This window comes from Penicillium brevicompactum (genome assembly GCF_028827555.1).
Source record: "Penicillium brevicompactum strain IBT 35665 chromosome Unknown utg000001l_segment0_segment0, whole genome shotgun sequence".
NCBI classification, from domain to species: domain Eukaryota; kingdom Fungi; phylum Ascomycota; class Eurotiomycetes; order Eurotiales; family Aspergillaceae; genus Penicillium; species Penicillium brevicompactum.
The window spans coordinates 2428781-2444081 of record NW_026623203.1 but is presented as its reverse complement, the minus strand read 5'-3'; the positions used below and the strand labels follow the sequence as shown (position 1 = coordinate 2444081).

At 50.2% G+C, this 15301-nt stretch overlaps 6 protein-coding genes across 6 annotated transcripts; all 6 read left to right on the top strand.

Annotated features, from left to right (window-relative positions):
• Positions 1-529: 529 nt before the first annotated feature.
• On the top strand, positions 530-2144 carry N7506_000694 (putative histone acetyltransferase Spt10; the record flags this gene model as incomplete). The annotated part of the gene is made up of 2 exons (XM_056949990.1): positions 530-1027; positions 1080-2144. 2 exons carry the CDS (start codon positions 530-532, stop codon positions 2142-2144), a joined length of 1563 nt encoding a protein of 520 aa, XP_056815905.1.
• A 422-nt stretch (positions 2145-2566) lies between these two features.
• On the top strand, positions 2567-6615 carry N7506_000693 (chaperonin-containing T-complex subunit CCT7; the record flags this gene model as incomplete). Its single annotated transcript, XM_056949989.1, has 10 exons — positions 2567-2612; positions 2693-2859; positions 2931-3267; positions 3330-3702; positions 3765-4426; positions 4479-4562; positions 5381-5459; positions 5514-5673; positions 5859-6216; positions 6266-6615. 10 exons carry the CDS (start codon positions 2567-2569, stop codon positions 6613-6615), a joined length of 2616 nt encoding a protein of 871 aa, XP_056815904.1.
• Positions 6616-6673: 58 nt separating this feature from the next.
• On the top strand, positions 6674-6952 carry N7506_000692 (Peptidase C14 caspase catalytic; the record flags this gene model as incomplete). The annotated part of the gene is made up of 2 exons (XM_056949988.1): positions 6674-6875; positions 6927-6952. The coding sequence occupies 2 exons, from the start codon at positions 6674-6676 to the stop codon at positions 6950-6952; spliced, it is 228 nt and encodes a 75-aa protein (XP_056815903.1).
• A 666-nt stretch (positions 6953-7618) lies between these two features.
• On the top strand, positions 7619-9561 carry N7506_000691 (MFS transporter; the record flags this gene model as incomplete). Its single annotated transcript, XM_056949987.1, has 2 exons — positions 7619-8294; positions 8348-9561. 2 exons carry the CDS (start codon positions 7619-7621, stop codon positions 9559-9561), a joined length of 1890 nt encoding a protein of 629 aa, XP_056815902.1.
• A 657-nt stretch (positions 9562-10218) lies between these two features.
• On the top strand, positions 10219-11448 carry N7506_000690 (uncharacterized protein; the record flags this gene model as incomplete). The annotated part of the gene is made up of 2 exons (XM_056949986.1): positions 10219-10457; positions 10491-11448. The coding sequence occupies 2 exons, from the start codon at positions 10219-10221 to the stop codon at positions 11446-11448; spliced, it is 1197 nt and encodes a 398-aa protein (XP_056815901.1).
• Positions 11449-11967: 519 nt separating this feature from the next.
• N7506_000689 (CBS domain-containing protein) lies at positions 11968-13854 on the top strand (the record flags this gene model as incomplete). The annotated part of the gene is made up of 5 exons (XM_056949985.1): positions 11968-12351; positions 12414-12886; positions 12955-13072; positions 13129-13307; positions 13365-13854. The coding sequence occupies 5 exons, from the start codon at positions 11968-11970 to the stop codon at positions 13852-13854; spliced, it is 1644 nt and encodes a 547-aa protein (XP_056815900.1).
• Positions 13855-15301: the final 1447 nt, after the last annotated feature.

Sequence of the window (15301 nt, the reverse complement as noted above, 5' to 3'; positions counted from 1 at the left end):
ATCCCCCCACCAGGAGTACTAGCGCCAGATCGAATTACAGATCGTTACATACGGAGTATAAAATGTCGGTGTAGTATTGACTCCACCTGGAATTGAGGCAGCGCCAAGTTATGAGTGTTAATGATTTGTCCAAAAGAATACATGCAGACTGCAGTGGATTTGGTACCTGATGATCGTCGGTTTGGCAATGTATTCACACCTCAAAAACCAGGCACCAAAGCATATAATGCCTGAGGCCAAAACATCACGTGCAGTGTAGTCCCGTTGCGTGGCCTTCGACCGGACTCGAGAATACACACGCGGTCCTCGAAGTGCGATTGAGGGCGTCCCTTCTAGAAGCAGTCCAGAATGTCAGTGAACAGACCCCCTGCTTGAGTCCTTTGAGTTCCTCGAACTACCGTGAACTTTGTAGTCCTTTCTTTGGATGTATTTCTTCCGCCCCCTGAGATTTGGTGGCGAAAAAGAGACGAGTATATGCATCCAACTAACATGGCAAACAGTCGTGTGATTAGCGTTCAAGGATCAAATCATGTCTGAAGTACATGGAGACTCAGAGCTCGTTCCGCCGGGCCCTGATATTGATTATCCGCTCGCCTTGACTCCAAGACAAGTCATATTGCGAGACCGGGTCACCGTCGCAACCTTGGTCCCCTTCGCCTCGGCGGAAGATGTACCCCGAGCTTTGATGAAGTATCTCTCTGATCAATTCAACAAAGAAATTGAAAAGGGAGACACATATGCCATGTCCGAACCCATTCCTTTGGCACAGTTTGGAAGGTATTGGTTCTCCAATTTCGGCGTTGTCATGCTCCTGGGAGACATCGAGAGCGCAGAGCAAACCCATAGTATGGATCGTGCGGGCGCAAACTGGACCAAAGCCTGTCTAGGTGGCTTTCACATTCGACCCAACTACCCCGGCCGAAGCAGTCATGTCTGCAACGGCACCTTCATTGTCACTGATGCCGCACGAAACAAAGGTGTAGGTAGACTGATGGGAGAAGCGTATCTGGAGTGGGCCCCCCGACTTGTGAGTGTTAAGCTGCATAAAAATCAAAGTGCGCTGCATTGACAGATCTCAGGGCTATACTTATGCGGTCTTTAACTTGGTCTATGAATCCAATGTTGCCTCATGTCGTCTATGGGACTCTCTCGGGTTCAAAAGAATTGGTCGAGTGCCCGGCGGTGGTCAAATCAAATCACAACCGGGAGAATTCGTCGACGCCATAATTTACGGCAGAGGCCTCAGTTTGGATGGCGAAGATTCTGTGTCCCAAGATCGTTTCGAGAAGATCCGTTATTATCTGAAGCATGCCAAATACCCACGCGGGGCTGATCGTGCCGAGAAGAGCCGGTTACGCAGTGCTGCAACTCATTATAAATTACTTGGCGGCGAGGATGGTGGCGGCGGGCCTGAAAGATTGATGCTCAAAGACAAGGAAGTGGTATCCGACCCACAGCAGCAATATGATATCGCCCAAGAAGTCCATCTCAAACAGCATGCTGGAATCAACAAAACCACCGCAGCTATCGCAATAAAGTATCACTGGGTACGTATCAAGGAGACAGTCAATCGCGTCATACGGGACTGCCCACAATGTAAGGAAACCCTCAAAGCACCCCCGATTCCAGGGATCAAAGAGGATGATCGTTCGCCCTCGGAATCAATGTCTGCTATGGAAATGGAAAGCAGTATGGAACCACCGCAGAAAGAAGAGCCCGTCCATGTCCCACAGGCGATGGACGAAGCACCGGACGAGTCACCCAATTTCAACCCCCTTCTGCACCAACCCGCTTCAACCGCTGTTCCTGGAACTATGCACCCTATGCCCGGGTTCCCACCCATGCCCCTCGACCCCCAGATGATGCAATTACAGCAGCAACTGCGACGCTACCAACAACAAAACCCCATGGGTCACTTTGCCTCGGGGACACCACACGTCGACATGTCAAACTTCGACGATGCAATGCGCTATCATACAGCAAACAATGCTTATCAATTGATGGTTGGAGAAACTCCTGACCTATTCCCCCCAGACATGCTTGGAATGGTGAATCCCCAAGCACACGATTTGCAACATGATTCGGAATTGTTGAACAAATTCGAATACGGAAGCCCATCAGATGGGAATTATGACTTTACGTGAACCAATTTCACATTTTTTTAAGGGGATGTCTACTTTTTCTTTCTCGGCTACTTTGTATTTACTATTAAATTTCGGGCTTCTCCCATGTTCTATTGGCGTCAGGGATAGGATAGTCTCGGATGCCGTTGCTACTCTCCCCCTGTCTTGTGGGCAGTGAGACTACTACATTTTTCTCATATTTTTCTATACATCCAAACGGTTTACAGTCAATATCAGCTAGAGTGTTGTGCAAGTAGAGTATAGACGTAGGGTTGAGGAGCCCTGATTGGTCACCGCCTTGCGCGACTGGGGGGTTTTGGGAACAGGAGCTTTGGGAAATTTTGGCAGATCAGCCCCTCCGACCTTCCAACTCAACATACCCCTTTTCCTATTTCTTTTGATTCTATTTTCTGTATTGAACGTTTCTTTCCTCGATCTTAATCATGGCCTTCAACGGCCAAACCCCCACGATTGTCGTGTTGAAGGAGGGTATGTGTTGTGTCCAGTGCGGGCAGTTCTGTTGGTGGGATTCCGCAAACCATGCTAATTACTGTTACCCCGACGTATAGGCACCGATGCTTCTCAGGGAAAGGGTCAGATCATCTCCAACATCAACGCTTGTGTCGCAGTGCAATCTACAGTCAAGAGCACGCTCGGTCCTTACGGTGGTGATCTCCTGCTCGTGGATGCCAATGGCAGACAGACCATTACGAACGATGGAGCCACAGTCATGAAGGTGGGTTAGGCCGTGTCTTCAATAAGGATTGCATTGCCGGAGAATGCTGACTTTGGTGTGCGATACGATAGCTTTTGGATATTGTGCACCCCGCCGCCCGCATTCTCACTGATATCGCCCGTTCCCAAGATGCCGAAGTCGGTGACGGAACCACCTCCGTGGTTGTTCTGGCTGGTGAGATTCTGAAGGAAGTGCGTGAACTCGTTGAGCAGGGTGTCAGCTCTCAGACTATTATGAAGGGTCTGCGGAGGGCAGGCGCCATGGCGGTCAACAAGGTGAAGGAGATTGCGGTCGACATGCTGGACCCTGCGGATACCCAGGAGAAGAAGGTCGAGACACTAAGGCGGTTAGCCGCAACAGCTATGAACAGCAAGCTTATCAAGCGGAATTCGGACTTTTTCACAAAGAGTGAGAACCTCCCAGTGACTGTGATTACAAATTGGTACCGGAGGCTGACAAGAGGAAATTAGTGGTCGTGGACGCCGTGCTTTCACTGGACCAGGATGACCTTAACGAGAAGTTGATCGGTGTTAAGAAGATTACTGGTGGTGGACTTCAGGACTCCCTTTTCGTCGACGGTGTCGCCTTCAAGAAGACATTCTCCTACGCCGGTTTCGAGCAACAGCCCAAACATTTCCTGGACCCCAAGATTGTGTGCTTGAACGTTGAGCTGGAGCTTAAGAGCGAGAAGGATAATGCTGAAGTCCGTGTCGAGCAGGTCTCTGAGTACCAGGCCATCGTCGATGCCGAGTGGCAGATCATTTACAACAAGCTCGAGGCTATCCACAACACAGGAGCCAAGGTTGTTCTCAGCAAGCTGCCCATTGGTGATCTTGCTACACAGTGCGTGCTCTATGATATTTTCCTGCAGGATGCACGTTCAATGCTGACAATTCAACTCATAGGTACTTCGCTGACCGCGATATCTTCTGCGCTGGTCGTGTTGCCTCGGACGACATGGACCGCGTTTGCCAGGCTACCGGAGCCGCGACCCAATCGACCTGCACTGACATCCAGGACCGCCACCTGGGTACCTGTGGCGCATTCGAGGAGCGCCAGATCGGTGGAGAGCGTTTCAACCTCTTCTCCGATTGCCCCCGCGCCAAGACCTGTACTCTGGTCCTGCGTGGTGGTGCCGAGCAGTTCATTGCTGAGGTTGAGCGCAGTTTGCACGATGCCATCATGATCGTCAAGCGTGCTCTGCGCAACACCACCATTGTTGCCGGTGGTGGTGCCACTGAGATGGAGCTGTCCAGCTACATGCACGGATTTGCTGACCGCAACGTTCCCCACAAGCAGCAGGCTGTTGTCAAGGCCTTTGCCAAGGCATTGGAGGTTATCCCCCGCCAGTTGTGCGATAACGCCGGTTTCGACGCCACTGATATCCTGAACCGCCTGCGCGTGGAGCACCGCAAGGGCAACACCTGGGCTGGTGTGGACTTCGACAACGAGGGTGTTCGTGACAACATGGTCGCCTTCGTCTGGGAGCCTAGTCTGGTGAAGGTCAACGCCATCCAGGCCGCAGTGGAGGCTGCATGCTTGATCTTGAGCGTGGATGAGACGATAAGTAAGTGACCAATTCCATTCTACTGCTACAACGTTACTAATGCCATCTCCAGAGAACGAGGAGTCAGCTCAGCCTGGCCAGCAGCGCGGTATGCCTCCTGGCGCCGCTCAGCGTGCCCTCCGGGGCCGTGGCCGTGGTATGCCCCGACGAGGATAAACGAGTTGAACCATGACTTGGATGCTCGATGATTATTCCCCCCAAAAAGAAGGATACCTAAATTAGGAAGGTTACTCCTAGTCTGGTGTCCATGAGATGAATATTGAAGTAAAGGGAGAATAGAAGACCAAGTTTGTAGATATAATCGGGCTTGTCTTCGTACATAGTTCTCATGAAATTATTACTTCCATCCAGATCATACGAAGTATTCTAACCCAACAAGTGCATACGGAGTACTGCGTACTTTGGTTCATTTGTGCTCGCTTGTGAGTTATCAGATGCACCGAACTATCCCGAGGGATCTCGGACTTACGCTATTTGTGCTATTTGGAATCTATTCTTTCTCGATCTCCCGATGCGACTAGCATCCACCGGTTCCCACTAAAGCAGTTCCATTGTAAATTTCCCAAGCAGATTGACGTATATTGTGACGCAGCCCAATGGGCGTGGGGTTTGGGCTCTCTCCCTCCAGTCGCTTTAGTCGCTCTAGTCTGACAGGGATCTGTCGGGGGTGCCGAACGCATGTCAGATATAAAGAAAGTCTCCACGCCCTTGATGTCTCCTATTCTCTCAATCTCTAACAAGCTCTAAATCGGAAAAGACACGCGTAAGTCGCAATTTTTATCTTTTCGATCTTGACGTGAGTCGGGGAATTTTGCAGTCACATTGCAAGGCTTGGCGGTTGCCGTAATCCCGATGTGTTTTGCTGTTTTGCTTTAGATCTCTTTTCCTTTCTCCACATTCGCTCTTCATCTTGAGAACTCATCTCCTTTGTTAGACTCCACCTAGGAGCTTTAGTGATGTCTTATTATCCGCCTTACTCGGGCGCGCCGGGTTATCCCCCGCAGCAGCCATCTTATCCCCCGCAACAGTACCCGTATGCTTATTGATCTGGTTCCGTGAGAACATGCTGACTCTAATCTTGTCGCAGACCGATGAATCACCAACAGCAGCCATCGTATGGCGGATACCCAGGCCAATCCTACCACCACCAGCCCCATCAGCAGCCGCCGCCGCAGTCCAACCCGTACGGATACAGCCAGTCGTCTCAGCCACACCAGTCCTACGGCGCCCCGCAGCAAGGTTACAATGTATGTAACGAACCGATAATAGGGGGTTATGGACAGAGATAATGTGTCAATCGTTGCGCAGGCTCCCCCTTCCGGCTACAATCAGCACTCCTCTGGACCTCCGATGCAGCAAGGAAGACCAGGTTCGTTCGCCTCCAAGGCCACAATTAGCCCCGAGGATGGTACAGGCTAACGCAAAGAGATAGCTTACGGTCAAGGTGGCGGTCCGGCTCCCCCCTCCCAGCAACCCCGTCGCCTTCGGTCATGGCGCACCACAGGGCTACAGCTTCCAATACTCACGCTGCACGGGCAAGAGAAAGGCGCTCATGATTGGTATCAACTACTTCGGCCAGAAGGGTCAGCTGCGCGGGTGTATCAACGACGTTAAGAATATGTCGACTTATCTGAATCAAAACTTCGGCTATGCTCGCGAGGATATGGTTCTTTTGACCGATGATCAGCAAAACCCCATGAGCCAGCCGACAAAGGTCAATATCCTCCGGGCCATGCACTGGCTCGTCAAGGATGCCCAGCCAAACGATTCTTTGTTCTTCCATTACTCCGGTATGCGCCCATGCCCTTAACCCCCACGACGAGCTAATGAGAAATGTAGGCCACGGTGGTCAGACACCTGATCTGGACGGTGATGAGGATGACGGATACGACGAAGTGATTTATCCCGTAGACTTCCGGGCTGCAGGACACATTGTGGACGATGAGATGCACCGAATCATGGTGCAGTCCCTGCGACCTGGAGTCCGCTTGACTGCAATCTTCGATTCCTGCCACTCTGGCTCAGCTCTCGATCTCCCCTACATCTACTCCACCTCTGGTGTGCTCAAGGAGCCCAACCTGGCCAAGGAAGCCGGCCAAGGCTTGCTCGGTGTGGTATCGGCATACGCGCGCGGCGATATGGGCAGCATGATGTCCACTGCCATGGGATTCATCAAAAAGGGCTACTAAGGGAGACGAAGTGTACGAGCGTAACTTGAAGACGAAGACCAGCCCTGCAGATGTCATCATGTGGTCCGGCAGCAAAGATGATCAGACCAGTCAAGACGCTCAGATTGCCGGCCAGGCCACGGGTGCCATGTCGTGGGCCTTCATTGCTGCTTTGCGGAAGAACCCCCAGCAGAGTTATGTTCAGCTGTTGAACAGCATCCGCGATGAGCTTTCCACCAAATATACCCAGAAGCCACAGCTGAGCTGCAGCCACCCTCTAGGTAAGCATTTGAACCTAGGACCATAACAAGTGTTGATCTAATTTACTACAGATACCGACATTCTTTACGTGATGTAATGGACTTGGCAATAAGGACCAAGAATGAGTCTTTCATTGAAGCATGTTTTGTGTGTTGTGCATTATTCTGTATCTACTTCCACCCTTGGTGTCCTGTGCATTTTTGGTTTGTGAGTTTGGTGCACTAAGTGATTTATTTTCAAACTGTGATCTATTGTGATCTTTGAAGCTACAGTCTGCACAGTGACGGGAACATTCCCTCTTTCTGACATCATCGTAGACGGTCCAATCGTTGTTGCTGTATAACGGTAAGATTAGTGGTGTATTTTCGGTCGTACTTTCTCGAGACTTGATGTCTTTATGGAGTTTGCTGCTGATGTATACTGACAAGACATATGTTCTAAACCAAAAGGGGAGCAACCCTCTTTGGCAAGGCTCATTGGCGGGAAGGCTGGCCGAATGAGATGGGCATGGCGCTATGCGGCTTTCATATCCTCTCAATGGCATCATTTTTGCCGCCGGAGAAGCAGCTGGTTCGAGATGTGTTCGCTTTTCCGCAACTCAAAAAGCTCGAGTCTTTCTTCAATGAGATTAAACGGCTTTACACATCTGCGAGCACCCTGCAACACGTCCGGAGGCCTGCTGGCTACTTGATCATTGCTTCTTCAACACTCGAGTATTTCGAACGGATAACAAATCCGCCCTCATCTCGCCACCACAAGAACAATGCAGTCCATCCTCCAGCACCGCAGGATTCGCAGAAAGCTGGAGCAACAGATTGTCACAAAACACGGAGTCCCCGAAGATGTCTGGACCCAGGAAGGTCGCTATTACTATCGCGATGGAGAGATTCACACGCACCCTCGTGAACCAGATGACAACGTACCTGCTATACGGAGAAGAGAACATGGCCATCGCACGATCATCTCTGGTCCAACCGTCAATCGTCATTCTGCAAGAACACACTTGGAACGAGATGGTGATGTTGAGCGAGCAGACATCGACCCGGAACTTCAGACCGATCCTCACACAATCAATACTCAAGAGACACTGGGAAACACCACCGACATGATGGTGACTGGCGTTGAAAGAGCTCAGCCGGGCTCTGGGGTAGCAACTGGCGTCCGTGACGGAGTTGCTCTAGGAGCCGACGGGAGCGAAATCGATAGTGTGTCCGATATGGAGTCGATTAAAAAGAACAAAATCATCATTGTGACTTTTGAAGGGGACCTTGACTTGATGGATCCGCACAATTGGTCCTTCATGCGCCGACTGGGAACCACTCTTCTTACTTCGTTCATTGCCAGCGTGATGTTTTGGTCTTCGACCATTGATGCTACTGCTCACAGCAGAACAGTTAAACTGTTTCATACAAGCTTTGAGGTCCAGACTTTGCCCACTAGTACGTGATTTGCCCTTTGGTGCCTTGCAAAGCTAATCAAATTGGCTCATCAGCTTTCTATCTGGTTGGACTCGGTGTGGGTGCCCTGGTAACAGCACCCTTCTCCGAACTTTTTGGGCGCACTCCTGTATACATTCCAACCACTGTGGGATTCATGCTGTTTAACATGGCTGCTGCACTGTCTCATAATGTGGTACAACGGATCATTTGCCGTGGAATCGCGGGCTTCTTTGGATCTGCACCGGCTGTCATCGCAGGGGCATCTCTTGTTGATGTCTGGTCACGCGTCGAGCGAGTTTATGCCTTTCCCATTTTTGCTATCATGGGATTCTCAGGTGCACTGGTCGGTCCGATTCCTGGATCTTTCGTCGTCAATAGCCGAGACTTTTCCTGGCGATGGGTGGACTGGATCACAATTATATACGCAGGTGTTATTCTGATTTTGATTATCTTTCTGTTGCCAGAGACATACAGTCCCATCCTGCTATACTGGAAAGCAAAAGAACTACGCCGTCTGACAGGCGACGAAAGATACCGATCTCCATTGGAGTTCAACAAAGTTCCGTTTGCGAAGCGTCTACGAATCTCACTCTACCGGCCGATCCTCCTTTTCATAACAGAGCCTATCATCTCGATTCATGCCGTCTACCTTTCAATCCTTTTCATCGTTCTTTACACTTTCATCGCGGGTTACGTCTCGATCTTTGAAAAAGCAAACGGGTTCAAACCAACCGAGGCCGCAATCGCCTTCTTGGGTATTGAAGTCGGTGTTCTCTTGTCAGCACTGACAGTACCGCTCGCCATGTGGCTTCTCCGCCGCGACATTCGCCGCAGTCGTGCACAGGGCCAGAGCCGCCCAGACCCAGAAATCAGTCTTTACATGGGTATGTTTGGCGCTCCGTTCATCCCTGTATCACTATTCTGGATGGGGTGGACGTCTCGTCTGTCCATCTCATATTGGAGTCCGCTGATTGCATCGGTCTTTTTTGGATTTGGAACGCTATGTGTGTTTGTGTCCGCATTTCAGTACGTTGCAGATGCGTTCGAGCTTAATGTTGCTAGTGCTCTCTCGACACTCCAGATGATGCGGCTTGTTACTGCTGGCGTTATGGCGATTGTCTCAGAGGTGATGTACAAGAAATTGGGTACTGGTTGGACTTTGACATTGTTAGGCTGTCTTTCGTTTTTGTTTCTACCAGTGCCTTACGTACTATATTGGAAAGGGGAAAAGGTGCGTTCCTGGAGTAAATATGCTCGGGGGAATTGATCATCAGATTTACTGTTACCTGTGGTCTTGTTGCGTTTTAGTCGGCTGGCGTGTTCCCATGGTCTTATGTGTGAAGATTGGTACAGTGAGATCGAAGATTTTCATAAGCATTGAAGGTTGCTGTCTTTTTTGCTGTCTTTTTTGCTGTCTTTGTTGCTGTCTTTTTTGCTGTCTTTTTTGCTGTCTTCTTCGATGTTTTTTAAAATATCATACCATACAAGATAGGTAGCCAATATCAGTAGAGATCTAGATGGAGGGTAACTAACATACTTACTGTCGATTTCATTGGATTCAATTCCTGAGGTTTTTGTCAGGCACTTTTGAAAAACAGGTCTGAGGTCGAAGTAGCTAGGCCAAATACTTTCGAAACATTACCGTATGCCTGGTCAATTTTTATTTTATTTGAAGAGAAACACACGAGCTGGATGATGAAATACATACTTCTGCATAATTAATAGATAGGCGGTCTGCCATACCTAGCTCATGTGTCTCCGATGGGTAGCCTTGACCATTTGATATTGGGTCACGTGTGCGTTTGTATATCAGAAAATCGCGCCTCCAGATCTCCCACGCGTCGGACTATCAGGGATTGGATTTTTGCACTGGGGAAGACCTACCTTCCCCCTAGACCTATCAATGTGATTCTCCTGTGTCGGAATGTCTATCATTCTTGAAGACCACCAGCCTCCTGGGCTCACTCGTCTCGGCCCTACTTGGTATCATGAGATCCCGTTCTTGCCACATGGATGGGAGACCACCAATGACCACGGATCTGGCTCACTCAAACATGCCGCATTGAAATCCCTCGTGCGGGATCAGTCAGCATTGAGGCCTGAGTTATTTGAGCATGTCCCTTGGTACTTGGCAAAATACATCTGGGACGCCCTTGGGAGATGGTAAGTCAGCACCGTATTTGGGTTCTTTTCCAGTCTGATAGAGTTCAGCAACAAGCAAACCATGCACATGTGGAAGATCATGACCACCATGTATCCCACACAGTTTCATGAGCTCAGTCGCCATTATTGCCTCAGCGCTGGATGCCCGAAAAAGCCCCTTGAGGACTACATGAACATTCTCAAAAGTGATGGCTTTCGCTGGCGAGCCATCTTAACCATCGCAACTGCCTTTTGCTCAGCTGCAGACCTGACGGCCATTTCTAAAATCAGAAATCTGGTGGCATTGGACGTTTACAGTCAACCTTACTCCTCGAGACCCACCCTTGACCCCATGGGTGTTAATCACGACGGTCTTCCCCTACAAGATGGATTTGTACGTGGGTGGATCGAATCTAATGAACTACAACACCTTCGAGTCCTCAGACTCTATAACCAACATGAGGTGACCACTTCAGCCCTAAGGTCGCTACGCAATTTACCGGAGCTCCAGCTCGTTTTAGCATACGAATGTGACAGGATCACTAGATACATCAAGAAGTCAGGTAAGCCTGCGAATGGGATCGAGGTTGACGTTGAAGGCTGGTCCGCTTGCAGACTCGATTGGCTCTGGCACAGTGAGAAGAAGACCAAGAGCCTCAACCATATCATGCCTCTGCTTCACGCCTACGAATCCAATATCCAGCCAGCGACAAACGGACAGACTAGGCCATCGTCGCTAAGTACCGATCTACCTATCTTGGAGTTCAAGCTCCCAACCATTGATCACAGCAAAAAGGAGATGCTGGCTATTCGCTCAAATTACAGCTCCATGTCGATTGTTATGTTCACGCGAGACCCTGTGAGACAGAGGATGGACGGAGAGAGGAAACAGAAGCGTGAAAGGGAGCGCAAAGCCTCGGATGCGCCTGAAGGGAGCAACCGGCCTTTCAAGCGGGCTGTCATGAAGGACAGAGGAGTCGATATCTCAAAGACGCTAAATGACTTTTTCTAAGACATTTTGAAACACTGTGCTCCAATTCGATGTCGCTCGACCCTTACAGCTCATTCTTATACATCAAAATTAAATATTCGAGCCGAGGATCACCGATATTTCCACCTAAAGAAAGTTCTCTGGTGCTCCTGTGACCATCACGCCCCATAAAGTGGGTTCCAACGTCATTTCCGGCTCCGGCACATGAATAGCCCTCTTCGCGAATTTCCAAATTCTCCACAGAGGAAAATCACTGCACCTCCCATGTACCTGCTTTGCGGCTGCGACGGGCCGAGTACGCCGGGCGTCTTGAGACAATTTCACCTGCCTAATCGGGACATAGATAGCGATGACTAACGAGCGAATGATGTCAGCGAAATTCAAAGAGACCAGCTCTGATTGGCTCGACTTTCAACCCCGCTTATTTGATCAACATCACCTGATGACCTCAGTAGATCGAGCAACAATCTGCATTCCACTTAAATCAAATAGGAAATCTGTTTGAATAAATTCGCCCGAATTGGTGCAGCTTAGTTATTTATGGCAGACCGCCTGCACTCCCGTGAAGGGTCTGACACATCTCTCAACGAAGCAAACATCGCCTCACCGCGATCCAGTACCGAATCCCGCTCTCCCTCCGCACGAAACACACTCCGCATTTCGCAAATGACTACCCCGACCCACCAGCACAGGCAAAGCCTGAGCGAGACACTTCGCGGTCCGCCAGGCTCACCGCGTTCTCGCCGACAGCCTTCTCTTCCCCAGTCCGCCATCCAGAGCCTCATCGATAACCCCCCGCCACCCAAGCCCACCGACCCTGCTTTCATTGGTCGTGACTGGAGAGATATATCAATTGGCGAGCTGGTCAACTCCGAGGAATTGAAATTTGTGGAGCTTGATACTGGGATCGAAGAGGCAACCAATGTAGGTATACCAAGGGATGTTTCCTCGGCATTGACTCTGACGGACTGACACGGACACACTAGATCCTGATTGATTCGGAGGCACCAGTACTACTTATTCGGGAGTCCGTGGATACTACCTCTGTGGTTGCTACATTCGATTATGCCGACTTGAACTCCTACCTCCTGCTCGCGGCGGGTCTCACGTCGCCCGACGAGGAACACCAAGCGTCCTATGAGGAACTGGCAAACAAAGCCCAAAATGGAATACCGATTCCGCTGCGAGATGTCAAGAAGTTTGGCATGGAAAAAGAGCCGCTCATAAACTTGCCAGCCTCAGCCAATCTCATGACTGCTGTTGAGACTTTCGGTGGAGGGGTTCACCGCGTGGTGGTGGTTGATGAGACCAATAATGACAAGGTGGTTGGAATATTCAGTCAGTTCCGGCTGGTCAAGTTCCTCTGGGAATATGGTCGAAGCTTTCCTCTCATTGAAGAGCTCCATCCACAGGCAATCAGTGATCTGCGACTTGGATCTACTGCTGTGATATCTATCAAGTGAGTGTCCGATCCGGGAAGCGAACGCAATCTGGGAATTGAGCCTAACCCAATTTCTTTTTTAACAGTGGTGACAAGCCTTTATCAGAAGCTTTACACTTGATGAACAACGAGGGTATATCATCGATCGTTGTCGTTGATGGCTACATGAATGTGCTTGGCAACATATCTACCGCCGATGTCAAGGTACGATAGACGGATCTTACCTAGGCGTCTGATGCATGTCTCTGACAATTTCACAGCTCCTTACTCGATCTTCCTCACTCCCTCTTTTACAAAACACCTGCACTCACTTCATCTCCGTCATTCTGTCTACTCGCGGCTTGATGGAGGGCAAAGACTCATTCCCTGTCTTCCACGTCAACCCGGGATCGACCTTGGCACATACAGTTGCAAAAATCGTGGCCACTCGATCACATCGGTATGCATTTCTAGAACATGAGGAAAGCTGACCAGGTATGCTAACTGGCATCTCCAGACTTTGGGTGACTGATCCAGTATCTCCAGCCTCGTCTGGACCACCAACCCCATCACACTCTTCAGTGCACATTCCTCTATCCAGCAGCGCCGGTCAGGCACCAGCGGCAGCACACACCGCGGGCTCACCGCCACCATCTCCTCTTCCAACGCCCACTGCACAGCCTACTCATCACATATCCCCCTACCTAGCAGCCCCTGTGACACCCTACAAAGCCCCATCGACAGGCTCCATCTCATCAGGCGTGCCTGTCCCGCCAAGCCTCTCACATTCCATTCCATCAGCGGCGCTTGACGGGGCACGGTTGTCAGGCCGTCTTGTGGGAGTCATCAGCCTGACTGACATTCTGAATCTACACGCCCGCGCAACTGGGCTCAATCCCAACGACCCCGCTGAGTCCCGTAGCCGCCGCCGACGCAGTAGCTCATCGAGCCAGAACGTTCGACGTAGCGGTGATATTGGCCGGGAGCTATTCAGTCGGGGCCTGTAAAAGCATTCATGTCTGATTTGCTTCTCTTCTAACAGATATTCCGAGACATCGTTGTGTATGCGCATCAGAACTGATCTCAAACATATTCCTTCGTTGTGTTCGCATTGAGCTGGCAGCAGCCCCTTGTCAATGCCTTCATGAATCTGTCCTTGAACCGCCTTTATGGTTTAGTCATACAGAATAGCCACCTGCACACCTGTAGGCACCTGGGCAGAGGATGGACCCACCATCCGATCTCTCATTATCACGTTATTTAGCATCGGATATGTTCTTCCACGAATTGAAACCCATCCCAAATGACATATTTTCCACACTGGCGTAGTCATCATTTGTCACGAATCTCAAAACTGAGACCTCCGAGACTTCAGATAGCCGAGCTGTGCCAGATCTCTAGATTGTACACTACGAGCAATGATCGACAACGCCCGGACAAAGCCGAAGGACTCCACAAAGATCAACTTCATACAGTCTCGGAGAAAAGCCGACTCCACCCTCAATCTTCAAACGGCTCTTCACCCTCGAAAAGCAGTCGCCTTCGAAAAGAGATGATCCAAACATCGGCTTTAGACCATCGGCTTTTGGCATTGGCATTGGCATTGGTCATTTTGACACATCCCCCAAAATCCAGACCACCATGCGCAAATGCATGTCCGTTCGCGAAGAGACGATATGGTTGGATATAAGCACTCTCTGGCCTTCGCCTCCCCCACTCCTCCCTCTTCGCAATCAGCCCATCTAATTTGTGATCCGGACTTTGACGTCCAGCGGTGCACGACGCACGCACATATCCACACCATCTTTCGCACGGGCCAGACCCCCGATCACGGTATCGTGGTGCTGGAATTTTGTGATCTGCTCGTATCCGCAATCTAGGCTTTGACATGACTCGAGTTTGCCAATGTCACTGAACTAACTTGGAAGTCTTGTGTGGGGGGGATTGTTGAGTATTACTAAGTGCAGTCCCATGACGAGATTTTCCTTCTTACTGGCTCGTCATATTTTCTATGGGGTTGGATGCCGGCATTACCTGAAGAGGTAAATTGTAGCGTTTGCAATTGAATTGAACTTGGTCAGCTGTACGGAGTAGCCGAGATGTTGGGGAGAGATACAGATCAGATCTTGTGCAGGTATTCTTGTGCTACAGATATTGTATATATCTGGATCTAGACCTTGAGATTCGACAGATTTAGGGGAATACATTGGTTGTTACGAGGTATATGGGTTGCATTTGCAGTATGGAGAATAATGCAGTCGAATGCACAATCCCGTGCAGTAGGCTGACCTGGAAATCGCAGCAAAATCTGGGTCGCAAGCCACCGGCTCCACCAGGGGGCGATCAGGAAAAGCACGGGACACTTCCGGCTCAAACGCGACCGGCTGATTGGATGTGACGGGCATTTTTCTCATGTCACTTTCTCAGGCCAGGTTCAAAAGGGACTTTTTTCGC